The sequence below is a fragment of the Chenopodium album genome, chromosome 8 (assembly GCF_948465745.1).
Source record: "Chenopodium album chromosome 8, dcCheAlbu1.1, whole genome shotgun sequence".
In the NCBI taxonomy this organism is placed as follows: Eukaryota; Viridiplantae; Streptophyta; class Magnoliopsida; order Caryophyllales; family Amaranthaceae; genus Chenopodium; species Chenopodium album.
Window position 1 is genome coordinate 76893604 of NC_137841.1, and position 21200 is coordinate 76914803.

Sequence of the window (21200 nt, forward strand, 5' to 3'; positions counted from 1 at the left end):
ATAAACATACCAAATATGCCTATCTAAATAGATACAAATTTAAAGGTAGGTCTTTGAATTGTTATGAAAATCTTTTGACTAATACTATCTTCCCCTTCACACACTATCCAGCCACAATTAGGACAGGATAGATAATAAAACAATGTAGTCGGAAAGGAATCTACAGTTAGGCATACAATATTTACCAATACGCGGAATCAAGTTTTGCAAGGGTGCTATCTATCTTCACCCTCTGTTACAACATTTGAAATAAAAATGGACCGAGTCCGAATCTAAGTAGCTCAAACACATCACCAAGGCAGAGTATCAATGATTGTATGATTGTATCCATGCACAAACAAATTCCATACAGATACATCCTACGGAACTTGAAGAGTTACATAATCAAACCATCTTTTATCTTACATTCAAATTTGTAAAGCTACAAAACAAAGGAAAGAATCCAATAGACCATAAACTTTGTCTATATTATCTTGTAAATAATATAGAATTCATTGTACTGACTAGAACTATCTGTAAAGCTGAATATATTGAATCCAAAATTGGGTACTCAGGCAGCTCCTGATGCTGATAATATCATGCAACAGAAAACCGTATATTTTCTCAAGTTAGAAAGAAATTAAATTATGTCATGAAATTAGATAGATTCTAACATCTATTGTACAACTGCCCATAAGACATAAATACCTAATTAAGGAAAGAATATAATGGCACAGAATACATTAAGTAACGTATTTTGTTCTAGATGCAAAGAAGTGAAAGGGCTTACCCCAACGAATTTTTGGAGCAGTAGCGAGCAAAGATGGTAGAAAATCTGACCGAAAAAGGAAAAAAGAACGAACATTTGAGTATCTGTATATTATCTAACAACTATGAATACTAAGCTTATCGTAGATTGCCCAGATTTGTATTAGCATCTGGGCAGTAAATAACCAAGTGAATCCCCTAAGTCCTGCTGTAATTACACCTGTCTGATGGAGGGCTCTTCAGTCATCGCACAGTTGAACAAAGCGCCAACCAGAAGTAAACCTTAGAAACTGTTAGCTTCAAATTTTGGAAAATGAGGTAATGGAAACTTCGTTTCATCAGCTCATTCCAACGACTGCATCCTCATCTGGCACCATATTAAGATCAGGTAGCATAAATAGGGAATCATGCGATGTTGCACATTTCTGTGATAATGAATCGGGCTCTGAAGCATCCTCAATTTTATTTTGTCTTGATACACTCGAAGAGGCTGCTTCTGATATTCCATTGTTCGTGTTATTGCGTTCATCAACTGAATTTGCTTCTGATTTTATTCTGGATTCTACTTTAAGGTCAAGCTGTAGAACAAGTCAAAGAATAGAATTAGTATCTTATACACCAAATGAAGACCTTCAATAACCACTAAAATAACAATTCTATCATTTGAAACAATTCTCTTAGTAAAGTTACATATGCATTTGTCAAAAAAAAAAGTTACATATGCATCAGCATTCACAAGCATATGTGCAGTTCAATCAGCAGTCTAGAAGTTGAAACACAGAAGCACTCGAAGCCATTAAGAATCAATTTTTACTCAGTTACCAACTAAACAACCTTTCAAAATTTGACAATGAAATTCAATGTATCTACTAAACCTCCATTCCAAATTCCAACAAATAGTTGTCATTTCATAATAGAAAGATTATAGGGGCAGTGAAATTTCAAAATAGTGAGGCAACCGGTAAGTTTGGAATGTGACTTTTCTAATCAGTATATCAGCTTGTGTCAATCTTTATGCAATCTTTTATAGAGTACAGGGTTAGGACTAGAAAACAAAATGAAGAAAGCACACCAGAAAGGACTCAGGGCTAACTTCTAAGTTAAAGACAAACACAAGGTCGCATCAGGGGAAATAAAAACATACCTTAATTCTCTTTAGATTCTCATTTATTGATCTCTCCTGTTTCAAGGTTACGCGTAATGAAGCCAACTCCTGTTAAGAGATAAAAATAACATCAGTAAATTACTTCCAGAAAAAAGAACAAGCTAGCTAAGACTCTGACCAAGTTCAACAATACAAACCTTTTTCAAATATGTCCGCTCCTTCATCAATGAATTTTCCTCCTCTTTTAGTTCAGCAAATGTCTAACAAAAGTTGACAAAATCACGCATAAGATCATCACACAGCATATGAAACAGAATAATCATTTCAATAAGGAAATGAAAACAACTGTGTGGTGCATCAGAGGGTGCATCGAATAAACTTTATTCGACACACCAGTGATAATAGAAAAGTAAGGCTTAAATGGCCATAAGAGATGCAATACCTTCTTCCTCCTAGGTCTTTTGCTGGTCGTGGTGGTCGGGGTTTCAGTGGAAGCTGAAATCTGTAACAACCAACCATGAATAAGAAGTCAGATTTTATACACGTACAAGAATCCAAAATCAGATGAAACAACTCATGCTACAATTTAAGCAAGTAATTAAGACAATGATTTGGTGACCAACTTGAGAATGCTATAACTGTCATTTGATACAAAAAATAGAAAGAATGCCCCCATATAACATTAGTCATTACTCCAATTAGATCAATTCCACATTGCTCCAAGCTCTTATACCAGCATTGCTAGTTTTAGCATTAGATCCACATGATTAAAAACCGATATTTAGAATGAGGGCCCACTTAAAAGTGATTTAAAAGGGAAGGAGGTTCAATCAAAAGTTCACAAATTTGGAAATTCCATAACATTTTTTTTTACATACAACTAATCATAATAATAATAATAATGTTTGTAATTTGCAACATAATTTCAACTCAAAATCCCGCAAATTAACTTCAAAATCTAAAGATAGGTTAAAAAGATTCAAACTTTGGCCTACCTAACAAGATTTTAAAAGCTTTGTGAAAATAAAAAATAAAAATGATTTGTAAAAATGAGTGGGGCCTAGATTATTGGATAAGCAACTAATTCCCACCCATGACCCATCCATCACTCACATGAAACTTCAAACCACCATCTTCCAAATATTAACACCCTCTTAAAGTGGGACCCCAGATAATCCCAACCCTCAATCACCATCATAAACCCCACTAAACAATAAGTCATGGACGGCTCAGATTTAAGGATCATCATAAGATCAGTAGAACTGGCAAACACTAGATTAAAACAAAAGTATAGCACCTTCAAAAATGTCAGCAGCCACGTGGAAGGCTGCTACTAGTCACCGGCAACCGTTAACCGCCAGCCCAACAAAGCTGATAACATAACCGCTGTCTTTAAGCCACGTGACCGACTCCAACCGGTGGCACTACTATCACGTGAGATTCATGGCCCCCACATTCATATCCTCACGTGACTTCTTCCTCTCCACTCCCTTAACGCGTGGGATTGTACTAGTGGTTCCTTGCACACTACTACACTCCACGAACCCCATTATAATTTTTTAATATTAAAAAAATAAGTTAAAATAATACTCTTTAAAGTTTTTTTTTTTTTCTTCAAAAGCTAAGGGCGTGTCACCAAGGCGAACACATTTGAACTTGTACACTTATAACCATAAGATTTAGTCTTGTAGGTGACTCGCAAAAGTAGTCTTATAATGATAAGACGTTTGTTTGACTTGCGAAAAACCCGAAAAATGAGGAGCGGCGCATGGGAATAGAGATGAGCGCGTGAAGAGAGGATAAAAACCAAGTAAAGTATAGCATCTAGTAAAAACACCATTTAAAACCAAACGCGGACCTAACGCCACACACCAACAACTTACAACCCCCTCTCTTTCTTTTTCTTCTATGGTTCAATCTACTTGGGTCCCACGCCCAAACTATATCCCCATTCCATTTAAATGACCTTTATGCCCTTGTTAAAGGTGAAAACAGTGGAATGCCATTTAGGTTAGTTAGCTAGGGTAAATACGTCATTTGAGGAGAGAGAAAGAGGAGGCGTTGGGTGGAAGTTTCCTAAACAGAAGTAAAAAGTAAGTCATCCAATGACTAATGTCTCTTTTTTCTGACAATATTGTCCTTGTAACTTCTTAAACCCTTTTACAAGGGTACTTCCGACAAATCCAACCTCCACCCACTTCTCCTAAATTAAATTAAAATTAAAAAGGTAAGTTAAAAAAACAAGTTTTTCTCTTTTTTTAATTTTTCCTAAAAAAGAAAAATAAAAATTTTAGTAGCGGAAAACAAGAATGACAGCTGACCGGGAAAGTGGTGGCGACGAGAAAACTGAATAAACGTGACAACACTCTTTATCTCTCCTTCTTCATCTTCTTCTTCAGATTAAACAGACACGCTCCTACTCACGTGACATGTAATTACGTAAATCTGGAAAGGGTAATCTAGCCGTGTTTACACTACTCTCTCTCCGGAGGGTCCCCCTCCAGCTGACACGTCATAGGTAGCCGGAGAGGAAGATCCGGGATGCTGACAAGGGTATTTTGGTAAATCCGTCCTCAAAAGGACAAAAAAATGTGAATTTATATTTTCGAAAAAAAATACACTCAAAAAAGGAAGGAAATACTGTTGAGAAAAATTGAAAAGAATGTTTTAGGAAAAAACGGAATTAGAGTGACGGACAGCGTGGAAAAAGGGGAGTGAAAAAAAATTAATGGGAAAATGAAAATTAAGTGAGTGACTAACCTTGGATCTGAACCGATCGGACGGCTGAGGATGAAGGTGGTTGGTATGAGATGAGAGAGACTCGTCGCAACCTTCACTGGGAGACGCGGCGCAAGTCCAGGAGAGAGGTGTCGTGGGACTCCGGCGAGTTTCTCGCTTTTTGTCGGCGGAGGAGGAAGAAGACGGCGGTTTGGAGCGGCGTTGACGGAGGCCCCATGACGGCGGAAGAGGCTTGAGGATGAAGGAAGAAGAAGAGGAGGTTGGAGATTCTTTGAGGCGGAGTAGAAGGTCTGCTACTACGGTGTCGTCGATGATTGCTGCTCTTAACCACTCGTCTTTCATGGTGGCGGAGAGAGAAAGCGAAAGGGAAAGGAGGGTGAGAAAAGAGAGAGAGAGGAGAAAATGAGGAGAGAGAAAATAAGGAGAGCGAAAATGAGGGGGAATGGATGGAAAGATGGGATGAGTGTTGTTTTGTATTGTGTTGGGTGAAGGGCTGAATATTATGGAAATTCGTGGGTTTTTTCTTTTCTTTTTTATTGTGGAAATCATTTTTTTTATTTTTTTATTTTTTTATTTTTTAATCGTACTCTGTACATAGGTAAGAAGAGTGTGTCCTATTGTATGTAAAACCTTGCACAAGTTAATCAAACCCGAGCTCACGACCTAACGAGCAAAGATAACTTAGGAGTCGGGTGGATGAGTAAGAGAGTTCAGACATCCTTGATGCTCGAGCCCTCATATAATGGTTACTCGCATAAACTCAAAGTTGTGAGATACAAACTACAATCCTAACCTTATTTTAGACCGATAATTTTATGTTTATTTTATAAGGGGGTGAGTAGGTCTGAGAGTGGCTGACTCTCTCTTTATGTGGGTTCAATGAGAAGTGGGGTCCATTAAGGATATATACGTGGCAAGTGACATTATTTATACCCAGTGGTTTTTTTGGTTTCACTTCAATTTCTATATTTTTCTTCCGTTTACTTTTTTTTCAGTGGTTTTAAAAATGTTTTAGGGTTTGGTTTCGGGTATTCGGGTAATTTGATTGGAATCGGGTATGGGTATTGATGGTATAGCCGTATAGTGGGAATGGCCCAATAAGGGAGACGAAAATGTTAGGCGTGGGGTGGATGCATTCATCATCAAAGGCTGACCTGTCAAAATTGTTGAGAAATGATAATCATATCAAAAAATATGGTTCCATTTCACATTTCAAACTTAAACTCACTAGTCACTACAGTACTTTATGCACTGTACTTTGTTTAAATTCTAAACTTCCCAAACTTGCCAACTACTCCTTGTGCCAATTATACCATAGATAACGTTTTTAAAACTAGTTATAGTAGTATCAAAATAACCTTAGTTGTTTATTTGTATGTAAGATTATTCCAAAATCTGGATTTAATAATTTAGGGTTCGTTTGGCATTATTGTGGTTTTTTGTTTTTTGGTTTTTGTTTTTTTAAATTATATGATATATCACATAATGAATAAAAAATTAGTTAAACGTATTAAAATCATAATAATTTTAAAAACTGACAACCAAAAAGTGGAAACACCTTTTTCTTGTTTCATGTTTTTGGTTTTAGTTTTCAAAAATGCAAAAAACTGAAAACAAAAAACGATTCCAAACAAGCCCTTAGGATATCTGATTCAGTATTTATTTTGAATCGAAAAGTTTCGGACATTGGATACTTGAAAAGTTATTATTATACGAGTACTGATTTTATGATAGCCGAAAAATATCATTGGTATTATAATTATAGATCTTAGGTAATTAGTGGATATCTTATTCAAATATAAGAGTTCCATAAAATATCTGTCAAAAAAAAAAGTGTGTAGTAATTTTAAAAAATAAAAATAAAAAATAGGTGTCTTAGCATTATTTGTTAAAAAAAAAACTGTACCAACATACAAGTATGACCGACCAATTCATCGATCACCTATCGATCATTTTAGGATGAAACTCTTTCCCTCTGTTTTATATCTTATTACTACGTATCTAAATACTACTGAGAGTGAGGGATATGCTCAAGTAGTTAGAGTTTCCCTCCTGATCTAAAGAGATTTTGGGATCGATTCTCAACTTCCGTTTCTTACAAAGTACGTATTATGTTACTAAGGGGTATATATAATTTGTGAGGCGAAATATAAAATATTCATTTGTTACATATAATAAGATACATAGCTAAGTAATAACTTGGCTACAAAATTGAAAGGGGTGACACCACTTCAAAACAAGGGCAAACAAAAACTACACTTGATTGCTGAAGGGGTCAAACCATTACAAAAATATAACCAATTTTTAAATATCTCTAATTTCAAAACCTAAAATGAAACATGATTAATCGATTGCATGGTAAAAGGAAAACTACTCAAATGCCCGGATGAAAACTTTAAAAATTGGATCCTAATTAACCTTACACTAAAAATTTAAATCTAAATCAAGTGAAGCAAATAGTGTAAAGTACAAAGAACAGATTTGTCTAATATTTCCCTGTAAAACCCATACTCATTCCTTTTTTCATTCTTTAGTAAGCTATAAAGCAAAAAGAGCAGTTAAATGCAACAAAAGAAAGTGTGTTTGCATCAGTTTTTATCACCTTCTTTCTCTTTAGAATTTTTCTTTTTTTGGGTAAGATCTTTTTCTTTATTGTTAGTATTATTATTAATAGGAGTATTAATTATTTATAGGTCTATGATAAATATTTACCTTTTTAATCTTGAAGAATCTTGACTAAAAGTTGAATAGTCTTTGGCAATGACTTGTGTGTACTAAACGTGAAACAAATGAGCGTCAAACAATACGGTCCATGATGATGTATTATAACAGCAAATACAATAATACGGAGAACGGAGTTATAGCTGGGGACTTTAAGGGATGGAAAAAGTAAATTAATGGCATTTATTTTATAGAAATTTATAATTTGAAATAAATGAATTTTCTTTTTGCCATGCAAATGGACTTAGATTTGTTGTAAATGCAAAATAAGTAAAACTCAAATGGACTTGCATGCATTTCTGAGTAAATATATGTTCCAAGTATAATCTAGTACAAAATATAGAAATTGAAGCTCGAGTTAACTTAAGGCTGGAGATTAACTTACGACATATTCTCTTCAACTTATTTTCAGTTCAGTTTTTATATTAATTTCCTTATCTCATAAGATATTCAGTTCAGCTCCAATAAGTTTAGTTTAGTTCAACTCAGTTCAGTCAATCTTTTGAGTTGTTATGCATGTTTTGCTCTGCTCTGCCTTGCTTTGTTCAGCTGAAATCTATTATGATCTGCAATGTGTTGGAAGTTATGTTCTACTGTGCTGAAATTTGTTCTTTTTGCTAATATTTGCTCTGCTCTGTTAAGCTAACTTCAATTCTGCTCTATCTAGAAGCTCAAAAAATAGGGTCTTAGCTTATTTGCCCCAAGTGCCAATTAAACATGTAATGACAAAAGGTATATATTGCTCGCCTCTCACCTAATAATAATATGCGTAGATACATAAGTTCGTTGCAAAAGAACATAAATTATGAGCCCAAAGAGAACAATGCCCTTTATATAACTAATTAAGGCCCTGTTTGATTCAACTTATTATTTTGATTCAGTTAAACTTATTTGAATTGTATAAACTTTAAAAGTTGAACCTATTTTGGCTAGTTAATTTTATTTTTATTTAAATAAGCCTTGTTTATGTGCATAAACTAATTAAGGCTCGGTCTGATTCAACTTATTTTGTTTCAATTTAACTTAATTGAATTTTATAAACTTAAAAAGTTGAACCTATTTTGGCTAGTTAATTTTTTTTTTTTTTTTTATTTAAATAAGCATTGTTGTGTGCATACGAAAATTATCTAACCTATTTTATTTGACCTTTTAAAGAAACTTATTTAGAAAGAATATCCGTGTGAAAAAAAAGTCAAAAAATTCTTAAATTAAAGGCTAATATCCATGTTTTTTAAAAAAAAAATTTGAAGGTTTCGGGCCGGTGTCGAAAAGAAATGATATTTTAGGGGATACATCTCGGGGTCATATAATGCCGTTTGGAATCATAAATGATCATTATATAATGTCATAAATGTTCGTGGTAGGTTTGAGTTAATGAAATCGTTGCAAGTTGTAAACCGGTAAATTAGCTGTTTAAAGGCAAATTGGATGGTTTCACCCACCTAATTGTACTCTCGAAGGGTATTAGGAACCATGATAAACATTTCGGAAATTTTTATTTCCGGGTGAAAAAAGTAAAAAATTCCAAAATTAAAGGCTAATATCCACGCATTTTGAGAAAATTTTGAGGTTTCGGGGCCACGTGTCCGAAAAGCTTGATATTTTAGGAGATACACCCTGGAGGTCATATAATGCCATTTGGAACCATATATGATCGTTATATGTTGTCATAAATGTTCGTTGTAGGCTTGAATGACTGAAATCGGTGCAAGTTGTAAATCGGTAAATTGGTCGTTTAAAAGCAAATTGGATGGTTCCAACCACCCAATTGGACTCCCAGAGGGTATTAAGGACCATGGTTACTCCCAGAGGGTATTAAGGACCATGGTTAACATTTCGGCAATTTTTATAACCGGGTAAAAAAAAGTCAAAAAATTCCAAAATTGAAGACTAATATCCACGTTTTTTTAGAAAATTTGGAGGTTTCGGGGTCGGGTGTCGAAAATTCTTGAAATTCTAGGGGATATATCTCGGGGTCATATAATGTCGTTTGGATTCATATATGATCATTATTTGTTGTCATAAATGTTCGTGGTAGGCTTGAGTTAATGAAATTGGTGCAAGTTGTAAATCGGTATATTGGTCGTTTAAAGCCAAATTAGATGCTTCCACCCACCCAATTGGACTCCTGGCGAATATTAGGGACCATGGTAAACATTTCGGCAATTTTTATATTCGGGCGAAAAAAATATAAAAAAATTCCAAAATTGAGGCTAATATCCTTGCTTTTTGAGAAATTTCGAATGTATCGGGGCCTAGTGTCGAAAATCATTGAGATTTTTTGGCATACATCTCGGGGTCATATAATGCCGTTTGGATCCATATATGATCATTATATGTTGTCATAAATGTTTGTGGTAAGCTTGAGTTAATGAAATCGATACAAGTTGTAAACCGGTAAATTGGTCATTTAAAGGCAAATTGGATGGTTCCATACTTCCATCCAGCCAATTGGACTCCTGGAGGGTATTAGGGATCATGGTAAACATTTCGGAAATATATTTTCAGGTGAAAAAAAAATAAAAAAATTCCAAAATTGAAGGCTAATATTCACGCTTTTTGAGAAATTTTGGAGATTTCGGACTTCCAACCAATAATCAACATCCCAACCCCTTATTGCAAAGTACTTAAATAAAGGTCACAATTTTATACATGTAGTTTGATTATCATATACTGATATACCTAGTAAACATGCATGAATTAGCTAAGGTACCTAAATAATTATAATTATGAAAATCATCAAAACAGTGATATGATAAGTAGTAACACCAAACACATGTTATTCCTGAGGTAGGAAGTACAACACATTGTTGAAAATAATACAAGCATTGCACTTGCTCAAATATAATCTTCCTTGTGCTCAATTTATATGCTTCCATTTTGGTAGGATATTATAATAGGACTTGATTTTGAGTCATGAGACTTGATGCCATACTTATTATGATACTCAGGAGTTTATTATGGCATGATCAGAGAGTAATTGTGTTGAGGTACTTAATTAATGAGACTCTATTAATGTACTCGTAGTATTTGCATTTTTTTTAGAAAAAAAAAACCTTTCCGTAACTTGCATGAGTTTATACTGGTATTTTGATATTATCAACATCTCCTAGATCTCTATAATATAATGTCGCATTTCCAATGTATGAATGTATATACATGTCTCCAAAATTGATTGACCAACATGGCTAATATGGAGTACAAAATAACAAGTACACTTGTATAGTGGTATTTTCTTTTTCCTTTTTCTTGTTTTAAGGGGGATGGGTTTGGTACTTTGACTCATACCATACAAGTCAAGCTTATCCATATTTTAATGGCCTAAAAACAATTTAGTCCGTAGTAGCTAGCTCTAATCAATATTTAATAAATTGAAATAGAATTGGGAGAGGTCTTGAAAGACGAAAAGTGTTTGACTAAATCTTTAAATACATAACATTATTTTAGTTACATATGATTAGAAATTATAATGTGAATTTAATATTGAGACAAATCCAAAAGGACATAGTTTACTCATGGTTAATGTAACTAACGTTTTACTTCGTATTAGATTAATTTTAAAAACAAAAACAAATACACAGTACATGAGTACATCCCTAAATTATTCAATTCAAGTATCACTAAAAGCATCCTTAAGATTAATTTTAAATTACTCGTAAAACATAAGGAATTAACGATACAACATATTTTTAACAAATATTGGAGTATAAACTAGCTTCAAAAATGGAATTAATTTTACATATTTGGATCCAACCGAACGCAGAAGAAGTGATAAAAAGTGGCTCAAGGGTTATAAGTATCAACACGTAAAGAAAAAAGGCAAAAATTAGTGGAGTAGCACCCACAGAAATATCATTGAATTTGAAAAAATGCTTTATTTCTTTTTTTAGGGTATGTTTTACGTCTTCAATTCACAGAATCCAGAAGACAATGACATACTTCCAAAATGGTGGCTGCTGTGGACCGTATTTTATAAAGGAGGTGCTTAATACGGAGTATTATTAACCCAACATTTTTTGGACCTAACTTTTTCCTTATAACTATTTTTTTTTAGTAATGGTCCACACTACGTTATTGGACTGCGTTGAAAAAAGTTTGTACTAGTACTTGGGCTTGAATTGTTTCATAACTAGGCCCTGAATTTGGCCCAATAGCCCATTAAATTTGAGATGTATATAACTCAACTTTAAAGGTAATTTTTGTTTTTTTTTTTTTCCTAATACGTCGTCTTATTTATTCATTTCAATATGTGAAAAACATTTGTTGGATGTGAATATTAGAAATAAATAAGTAAAGCTAACAATTTGTTTGCTTGACTCCGTCCAATATAGGAGTACCAAGATTACCACCAACCAATTGGATAGATTATGAGTAACATTCTCACATCTATCCATCTACCTATTAAAATTGGGTCCAACCGTGATAAGGTGTCTTTTTCTTAATAAATAAAATAAATGTAAATATTAATACAAGTACTAATTACTGATAGATCAAAGTTTAGCTTAATGGTGCCCACAACATCTTAATGGAGTACCTCAAAGGAGTGGTTGGGCTTGATATTACTTTCATAAAAGTCCTTAATTAAGTCTAAAGCCCACTGCATATATTATGAAACTTTGTTTCCGTCATTATTTGCCACCATAACATTTTCTGTTTTATGAGCAAAACCATCATTTCATGGCATTGAGAGCTCCCGTTAACTTCCTTAGACAATTTTAAGGTCTGCTTAGACCTACATGCTTTGCCAATAAGCGCTAGGCCAAATGGGCACACGGTCTTGAACCATATTGGCTTGTGTCGACGAGTAGTATACAATGTGTAAGCTGCATTGATGTTCAGTACGTATGCAAATGCAACAAGTCAATCTATAGATGGTTACCATCTTGCCTTCTTAATAACAGCGCAAGAGAGTCTGCTTTTAGGCAATTTTCATGATAAAAATTGAATATTGTGTACTAAATTGATGTTCATGGGTTGTGGGGTTCAAATGATAAAAATATGTTCTAAAATATTTATGAAGTATTTCGTAAATTCAAGAGAAGTTTACTTCATCTTAAATAAAACATGTAAAATCTTGCTAACAGTTTATATATTTCGTACAAATACAATCAGTTGTATCCGTGTATCGTGTACGTACAACATATCCAGTTGTACAATGAGCATGATGAAAAAGCTAGGTCCTTAATTCCATGGCTACCACAAGATTGAACATTAAATTCTGACCAGCTGCTACAACTCTTCTCCCATCTTGTTAGATACGGTACAAGGAAATAGTCACATACTTGGTACAACGGCTATTAAATTGGCTTACCTTGCCCTTCCTCCAAAGGAAAGGTCATCTTGTTTTTGACAATTGTAAAATTTCTATGAGTTTGATTACCTACATCCTTATCCATCCAATTTATTACACCTCAGCTTTAAAGATTAAATTTTTACTCCCTCACATTTTTAATTTTAATCAATTAATCATATAAAGTAAATTATAATAAATCAATCGATTCTACATTTTAATTTATGGAAAAAATGAATAAATACTCCAATTGAAGCCTAATTCCTAAATGGATGGGATTAACTTTGATAATTCCAAAATTCAATCTTCATAAAATTTATTTGATTTCTTGTTTGTTTATCATATTGAAATCTGAATTAAGTTCTTATCACAAAAATGGTAAATCTATGATCAATATTCCCAAAGGTTATTCTAATTAAAAGATGAATATAGGAATAAATAAATTCAGTACTGTCCATACCACCAAAGTACCAAACTAGTCCCTTAACTGAAGAGCCAATTTTAAGCTTACAAAATCACTTGGAATTATAACTCAACACGTTAATAAAATCACAAGAACAAGGACAAAGTTCAAACTTAAAATTAGAACCAATTCAACACGCTTATAATGATGTTATTCTTTATAGAAAGTTGTATTCTATTCCGCAAGATTTTCTTTAAATTAAAAGTTAGAAACAATTGATATTGAAAAGCTAAAATTAAATAAAGCAAAGAACACAAACAAAAATTAAAATAAAGCAAAGAACAAAAACAAAAATTAAAAAAAATCACAATCAACATCATATGAACTGTTATCAAGTCAATTTTAAGCCACAAAATTTCTGAAAAATAATTAACCCAACAAACCACTACCACCCACCCACCTTAAATTGGCTGTTCAATCTTTTAACAGGGATATTGACCGATCAAGAAATTAGAAATTTTGAGTGTTTTACAACTCGATTTGAATCCAGATTAGTCGGAATCTGATAGCATAAATTAAAAAGAAAAATAATCATAAATTTCTTGACTATGAATCACTAGTACTTTTTCTTGATTGAAAATAAAACAAACTTACATGAGGTACCTTGATTAATATTACAACCCATAAAAATTAAAGACAATAACTTGAACAAATTGAACTACCCACATACTCTGTATGATTCTTGAACCCCAAACCTATACATATAATCATATCCCACAAAACTATATGTAAAAGATTATGCTAAAGATTAAATACCCAAATTAATAATAAAAATAAACTAGTGACCCTAAAAGCATTATTTACTACTAAAAAAACAAGCTAAACCTTTGCACCCAAATAAATCCGATTTTCCTACTGGAAAAAATACGAGGAATTTCTCGGATTATTTCTGCAAAAAAGCTTAACCTCTCTTCTACACCTGAACCCATTTAATTAATTAAAACTTACTCCAAATTAAAGATTATTATAAACTTCTTCCCTAAACTTCCGACCTTTACTTTTTTACTTTCCTTCAACCAAACACCCCCTTAACTTCTGTACCATATGAAATACCAGATTTACCCTTTACTCCTTTTTTTTCCTTGTTTCAACATTGAAGCTTGAGAACTCTCCTTAACTCACACGCGATCTCTTGGTTGTGAGCTTCACCGCAGTTTCTCCTCGTAAAGAACGCCGGCAAAGGAAGTTCGCTCGGAGGTGGTGACGTCACAAAAGCTGAACCGGCGTAAAACCCGTCAAGAACCGGGCCGGAAAAGGACCGGAGCTCCGGTTCGGATTTCTTCGCTGGATGAGGTAGAGGAAGGCTGATTTCTTCACCCCGTTTCAAGATCCGGATCTGCCCTAAACTGGGCGGGCTTTTGGGGCGGGCCTGTTGGGGTTTACCCGAAGGAGGAGGCGAGTTACGTCTTCTACGGTTAGATCTAGGGTTACAGTTAAGGTTGTTAGGTTTAGCCGCCGGAGATATGAGTTGACGGCGGTGGTTATGGTGTCTTTTGAGGCAATCATACGGCTGAAGGGTTGCTACTTCCATCGTAAAATTATGAGAAAATAGATGGATCTAGAAATTGATTGGTTGTTGGTTGAAGATGAATTGTGTGTTTGGGTTTGATGAATTTTTAACAGCGGAAATACAGAAGAAGATAACTGTACACGAAAGAGGAAGAAGAAGAAGAGGAGAGAGAAAAGATAGGGTTTAAATGTGAGGGGAAGAAGTAAGGAGGAGAGAGAATATATAGAAGGGCAAAGAGGAAGGGTAATGGACTAATGGTGGGGTAAAGGGGAATTGCGAGGCAATACCTCAATGGCAACTTGGATTAGGTTTCGTTACGCGCTTTTATTAGGCGCGTGTTTTTGGGAGTTCGGGTTGGTTGGATTGAATTTTTAATTGGTGAGGATGTGTCATCAATCACATCGTTTTGGAGTATTTTATAAGGAAGGAAACAAAGGTTTTGATTAAATTAGGATTTGTTTGCTTGTCTTCTTGATTTGCAAATCAATTAAAGGTAATCCTATTAGATTTTTTTTTTTTATTAAAGAAAAGCTTTGTATATAAGCCCTTAATATACTTCTTTTTTGAAATACTTTCTCTATTTTATTTTAGTTTAGTTGCATTACTTTTTAAAAAAGGAAAGTAATTTTAAATTAGTTACATTACTTTTATTTTTAAACTAAAGTTATCTTTATTTCTCTTCTACCACATGACCCTATTATTTTGACCATATAAATAGAGAAAAGATAGACATTTACTTTCCCCGTTTTATATTAAGGATTTTGCTAACGAACGCTCCTTGAACGTTGGATAAACATTTAAAATCTTACCTAAAGTAGTATTAATTTGGGAAAGCATGACAAAATTACGCGTCGATTGGTGTAATTTATGTTAATTTTAATTTAGTCTTTCTACTTATAACTAGTTTATCCAACGCCCCCATGACGTTCGTTAGCATTTTTCTTTTATTAAATGTACCGCTTTTGATGTATAGAATTTTTAAATTTAGATGTGTCACTTTCCTGTTTAATCAATAAATTCTCTTTATTTCTCTCATAACATATGAGTCCTTTTTTATTTTTTTCTCCACGTTTCTCTATACTCCAAAAATTGTCTTAAGTCTGCAATTTTAAAAGTGATGCTTAAAACACGGAAGTATGTGTCATTGCTCTTTTGATTGAACTAGAATGAAGTAGAATAATGAATTATGCTGATTATTTTTAATTGCTACCCTATAACTGTGTATACACTGCCGTTGAAGTTAATCAGAAAAATGGAAGGAATTATATAGTTATTCTAAATTATTTCCAATACCATAAGTTATTATGATCAAAACACAAAAATTGATATTAATAGTCTCGTAATAACTTTATTATGGTCAATGAATAATATAATCAATACTCCCTTCGTCCCTAAATTACATTCCTCTTTCTCTCTATTATGTAAGGAATAAATGCTAAAAAGAGAATTGTAATTTATCATTGATATCAATAATACTCGGGCAGCGCTATTATGCTTAGCCCATAACACACTTGCTGAGCTGCGTGCATATATTGAGGGGGCAACAACTACCTCTGTTAGATTGGGAATCATTTAAGAATATCCTTATGTTGTATGAAGATCATATGTGATTAAGGGATTAAAAAAAATTGTATTTTTCTATATATACTTTTTATTTTTATTATATCTTAGACAATCAATTTTTTACCTACAGATAGCTCATAAACTTACAATTTTGGCTATCAAGGAGTATAAGAGTTTATGTTTCACATATAATACCCCAACTTTATTGTAAATAATATGACATAAAAATAGTATGCAATCATCATACAACAAGGAGGGTAGCTTCTCAAGCTGTCAAGCATACAAGGTTTATTGAAAATTTCATCTTCTATAATGTATTCTGTAGTAGATCTTACATAAGTACAATATGGGGTTCGACAATGAAAGTACAACTTTGTTTGACCATAGACCAACCTTAAATTCCTTTATCTTTTCAATTAATTTATAGTTTCATTACCAATAACTCTTAATAATTTTCAATCCAAATACATTGTTCACACGTACTCCTAATGCATTGACAGACACATAAAACAATCCATTAAATGTTACAAGTACACACTAGCTTCACACGGTGTAAACATAACTCAATGTGTAAGTTATAACAGAAGCACCATTCTCAATACTCCTCAATGTCTTGACCTAATTTGAAGACATGGATATATTCATGGGCGGATTTAGGGGGGTTCATTGAACCCCCAGATTTTTTGAAAAAAAATAATAAGTTTTGAAAACAAATTTTTGTGAAGTAAATATACAAATATGTAACTCTAGCGTATTGGTAAGGAGTGATTAATAGTGTAGTGAGGCTCCTCTTGATCATGGGTTCGAAACCAGCCACCCTCAAGTCATTTTGTTAAGTTAGAGAGTCAAATGAACTTAGAAGTTAATGAGTTTATTTAGTGAGTTTAATCATGGCATTATAGGCTCTTGTATTTGGTGAATTAAGCATGAAGAAATATTATTGAGTTCTTTATTTTATTTGCTTCATACTTATTTAATATTATTATTGTTTTTATCCTTTAGTACGTATTAGTTTCAACAGTCCTCTTATTTCTCTACTCCTCTTAATTCTTAAATCTTTATTTGTTTGTAAATTAGTGATAATTAGATTAATTATTGATTTGTTTAATTAGTTTTGATATATTGTTGACGTACAAATTGAATTTAGAAACTTAGAATTTAAAATTTTAACTTGGTCTTTTAATTGATAATTAGAAAAATTTTACATTGTCAAATTTGTGTTTATTGGGGACTTGGGATTTTTGTTTTTCGTGTAATATTGATTTTTTGCAATATAATTATAGATTTATCATTTATAGAAGTAGTAATGTTTTAGCACGCTTTCAAAGTATAAAACTCGAAGAATGCTTTTGTAGGGTTTTTTTATTTATTTATTATTTTGTAACTGTTTAATCTATCCATTTGTAATAAAAAATTTGAACTTATATATTGAATATTTAATTAATATATGAGCATCGTTTGTTTTTTAAGATTCCGAACTCACAGTTCGGAATTCCTGGATACGCCACCGGATATATTGCGTTGGTCACAATGGCATCGGAGCTTTTAAGGAGTAAGCAATGTATTATGGGTTAATTAAAATTAATCAACAAATTCTAAAATAATACTCCGTACTCCGTAATTCAAACGGTGAATAGAAGCGCGTAGGGAACATAGCGTGTGGGGATAAGACCGAACCGGCATAGGCCCATCTGACGTGGGTGCCAATCAAACGGTTCCCATTAATAATCTTGCTAAAAATTTACAATTTCACCCTTCTGGTTTCTCCAATACTACGAAACTGCCATCTATTGGAACTAGTGGGAAACAGGGGTTCGTCATGTGTGGGACCCATACTGTATTAAATTTATTTTCTTTGATGAAAAAATCTAAATTAAAAAAATAATCGTAAAAAGAAGGGGAGAAATGAAAGGGACGTGTTTGTTTCCTAAAAAAAGGAAAATTGGGAAATGAGGAGAGAGAGGGAATGAGAACCGTAGATTTGTTCTACACGCGTCAGTTAATAACTGGATTGATGTTCACAGGTTGACAATGACAAGATAGCTTTTTTTTTTCTTTCTTTTTTCTTTTTTTTTTTTTTGGCCTTTTATTGTTTAGGATTGGAATTAAAAACATAAAATACTACTAATTAAAAATTGCGTTAATGTTGGGTTGAGAAAGGTTGACTATTCTCCTTTGGCTGCTTGCTCGTAATGAATCAATTACACCAACCATACGAAAGGTTTATACGGTCATACCTTCTTGTATGAACTTGGACGGTCCGTTTGGTAATTGGTTATGAATTTATGATAAAAAAATACATTTAATCAGTGGCGGATCTAGGATTTTTAAGGTGTTGGGTCATTGTTACCTATCGATCATCACCCATCGACCGCATACCGTAGGTGGATGAATTTTGTGATAAAGGATGATTTTGTGGAGGTGGAGGAGGAGGATGCATATTGCTCGAATTCAAGACCTGAGTGGCTAGGCCCTTGCTTATTGGGCTTTGTCTCAATCCCTCCAACTACTATGCTACAAGTTTGTATTGTTAAATAATAACCAAAAATAATCTTTATATCTTATTTTTAAATGGGTGCTATTTTTTTTTTTAAAAAAAAAAGTTTTTTTTTTTTTTTTTTTTTTTTTTTTTTTTTTTTTTTTTTGCTAGGTCACGTGACCTAGCAGGACCAAGGCTGGGTCCGCCACTGCATTTAATTAACATTTGATAAGCAAGATTATATTGTCCATATTAATGTCTAATTTTATCTTTATATTTGTGTAAGCAACTAAGCAAGATCATATTGTCCATATTACTGTATAATTATCTTCATATTTGTGACATTATTTGTAAAAACCACATAAACTTTTAAAGAATTAGATGTACACTATATATTTGTTGTAACATTTCCTTAAAATAATTAAAAGTTAAACTTATCCATTAACATTCTATCAATATTAAAGCTACCCAAAGATTATAACCACCTTAATTTGATATACACTAAGCGTGTATTCTATTCACAATATATATTAATGGGATGAAGGGAAGTATTACTTAATATATAAGGGGATTCCAAAATTGATTTAGGCTGCAACCAACTAATAACGTTCTTGATTAGAATATTAGTGTTTATTTTTTATTTATTGTCACATTTACAAAGTCTTAGTTATTCATGCACTCGTTAGTTTACCACGTCACGCAAATCACTCTAAGCTATAACTCGAATAACTTAAGTCACATACATACTAGGTTTGGTCCTTAAAAATTTCATTTATCTTTATAAAGTCAACACTCTCGGTCGGCGGGTGGTTAGGTTCCAGTCCCTTTCCGATTGTTGTTGCAGGGGATCGAACACGAGTCCTCCCTACCAAGTGTAGTCCCAATCACCACCAATTAGTTACAACCAATAATAAAAGAACCAATAAACCTTATATTTGAACATAGTTAACAAAATATGTATAACTTATCATTTCTTTTAATCACACCTCTGCCGTTGTGGCTCTCTAATAAAAATAAATAAATAAAAACACATTTCTTTTAATCTCGAGGTGGTTCAACCTTTGAACAGAATACTTTTTTTTTTCCCTCCTTTTGGCGAATATAGCTAGTTTAGTGGGTTGACAAAGCCTTGTGTAATTGATTCTCCATATTAATTAATTATCTGACCAAAAATTTATTCAATAATTCTGTTTTCATTCTAAGAATTTCGTCTTTGTTGTCCTAGAAAAGTTTCATTGGACTACTTAAACTTGTTGACTCGTAAATAAAACGCGGGTTGACTTGGTTTGTCAATAAGCCATTGACAAATCTTGTTTTCTATTTGGACCTTAATTTCAATGTGCCCATACAAAAGGTCCTTAAAATAAAAGTCCATTAACAAGGCCCATAAATTCTTTGGGCTTCTGCAAGTCTGCAACAATCAATAACACTTCATTCGAATCTTTTTAAAAATTTCAAAACTTTGCTACTCCGTATTAATCACGGGATTCATGAAGACATCCACTAGATTAGCCCCTGTCAATCTTTAAATTTATTTTTTTCCCCTAAATTTATCTTATTACTTTGTAGAGTTTATTTGAATTAATTTTTCCCGTAATAAATAAAAGAAAAGGTAAACAAATCATACCCTTGTTTAAACAATTGTGTTTAATTGTTAATCATAGTACGTTTTGTAAACTTAAATAATGATTTTTTATTTTTTATTTTTATTATTTATAGTATTATTTTTTGCATTGTGTATTTGCATTTAGTTAATTTCGATTTGACTTAATTAGAAAAGGATAGGATGTTTTAGGAAGATTGAATTGCCAGTTCACTTTTACTCCCTCCATTAGTCCATTCTTCCTGATGTTTTTACTTGGAGATTTGCTACTATAAAAATGTTGTGATCTACTTGTAAATTATATACAATCCCTGATTATTGATTGTTTCAATAAGTGCTTTAAGAATGTCAATTTTTTATACTGCTTAGTAATACAATATGAGATTCGAGATAAATGTACAAAATCAATATGAAAAAAAAGGAAGGATTAATATTTTTATACTGTTGAGTGTTCACATATAGTGGCTAGGAGTATTTTGTTGCAAGTAGACAAGATTTTGTTTTACGTACAAAAAAGAACAAGAAAAAGATAATGGAAGATGTCCCTACAAATTACATCAAAATGTGTTGATTTTAGCTGTCTAATCACAAATAAAGGGTTTAATCATGAAGAAAAAAAAGAAAGTTGGATTGCTTTATTTCTTTTGGATAAAAACTGTTGATGTTGATTGTAGACTTTGTGGTTTTTCGTCGGTGGTATGAGTATGATATAGCTGCAAATAGTATGTACTCGTAATTGTTTTACTATTTGTTCATTCAAATTGGATTATTAGTTGGGGTGGTCCATTATTATTTGGAGCCTTTCCAGTTTAATTACACTCTTATAAAAATGGTGAGACACGCACGTACGGGACTCATCATACAATCGTGAATCGCCCCAACCATATCCATATGTACTTCATCAATCCCTCATGCCAATACTACTTAATAGCCCACAAAGGCTACCCTGGGGCCTGGGCTTGTAAGCTTGTTCGCTATCA

General features: G+C 32.9%; 2 protein-coding genes across 2 annotated transcripts; both read right to left on the reverse strand.

Annotated features, from left to right (window-relative positions):
- Window positions 1-615: 615 nt before the first annotated feature.
- On the reverse strand, window positions 616-5342 carry LOC145642493 (uncharacterized). The gene is made up of 5 exons (XM_081693702.1): window positions 4613-5342; window positions 2295-2354; window positions 2050-2112; window positions 1892-1960; window positions 616-1325 (listed from the first exon to the last, which is right to left on the reverse strand). The coding sequence occupies exons 1-5, from the start codon at window positions 5138-5140 to the stop codon at window positions 1086-1088; spliced, it is 960 nt and encodes a 319-aa protein (XP_081549828.1). The 5' UTR covers window positions 5141-5342; the 3' UTR covers window positions 616-1085.
- An 8810-nt stretch (window positions 5343-14152) lies between these two features.
- On the reverse strand, window positions 14153-14596 carry LOC145555539 (uncharacterized). The gene has a single exon (XM_081617273.1). It carries the CDS (start codon window positions 14594-14596, stop codon window positions 14153-14155), a length of 444 nt encoding a protein of 147 aa, XP_081473399.1.
- Window positions 14597-21200: the final 6604 nt, after the last annotated feature.

Bases quoted from the DNA above. Each gene is read 5' to 3' on its own strand.
- LOC145642493 (XM_081693702.1), bottom strand. From the start codon at position 5,140: ATGATTTCCACAATAAAAAAGAAAAGAAAAAACCCACGAATTTCCATA. The intron at 2,355-4,612 runs GTTAGTCACTCA...TGGTTGTTACAG, and splicing joins CCGATCGGTTCAGATCCAAG to ATTTCAGCTTCCACTGAAAC. The intron at 1,326-1,891 runs GTATGTTTTTAT...CTTGTTCTACAG, and splicing joins AGAATCTAAAGAGAATTAAG to CTTGACCTTAAAGTAGAATC.
- LOC145555539 (XM_081617273.1), bottom strand. From the start codon at position 14,596: ATGGAAGTAGCAACCCTTCAGCCGTATGATTGCCTCAAAAGACACCAT.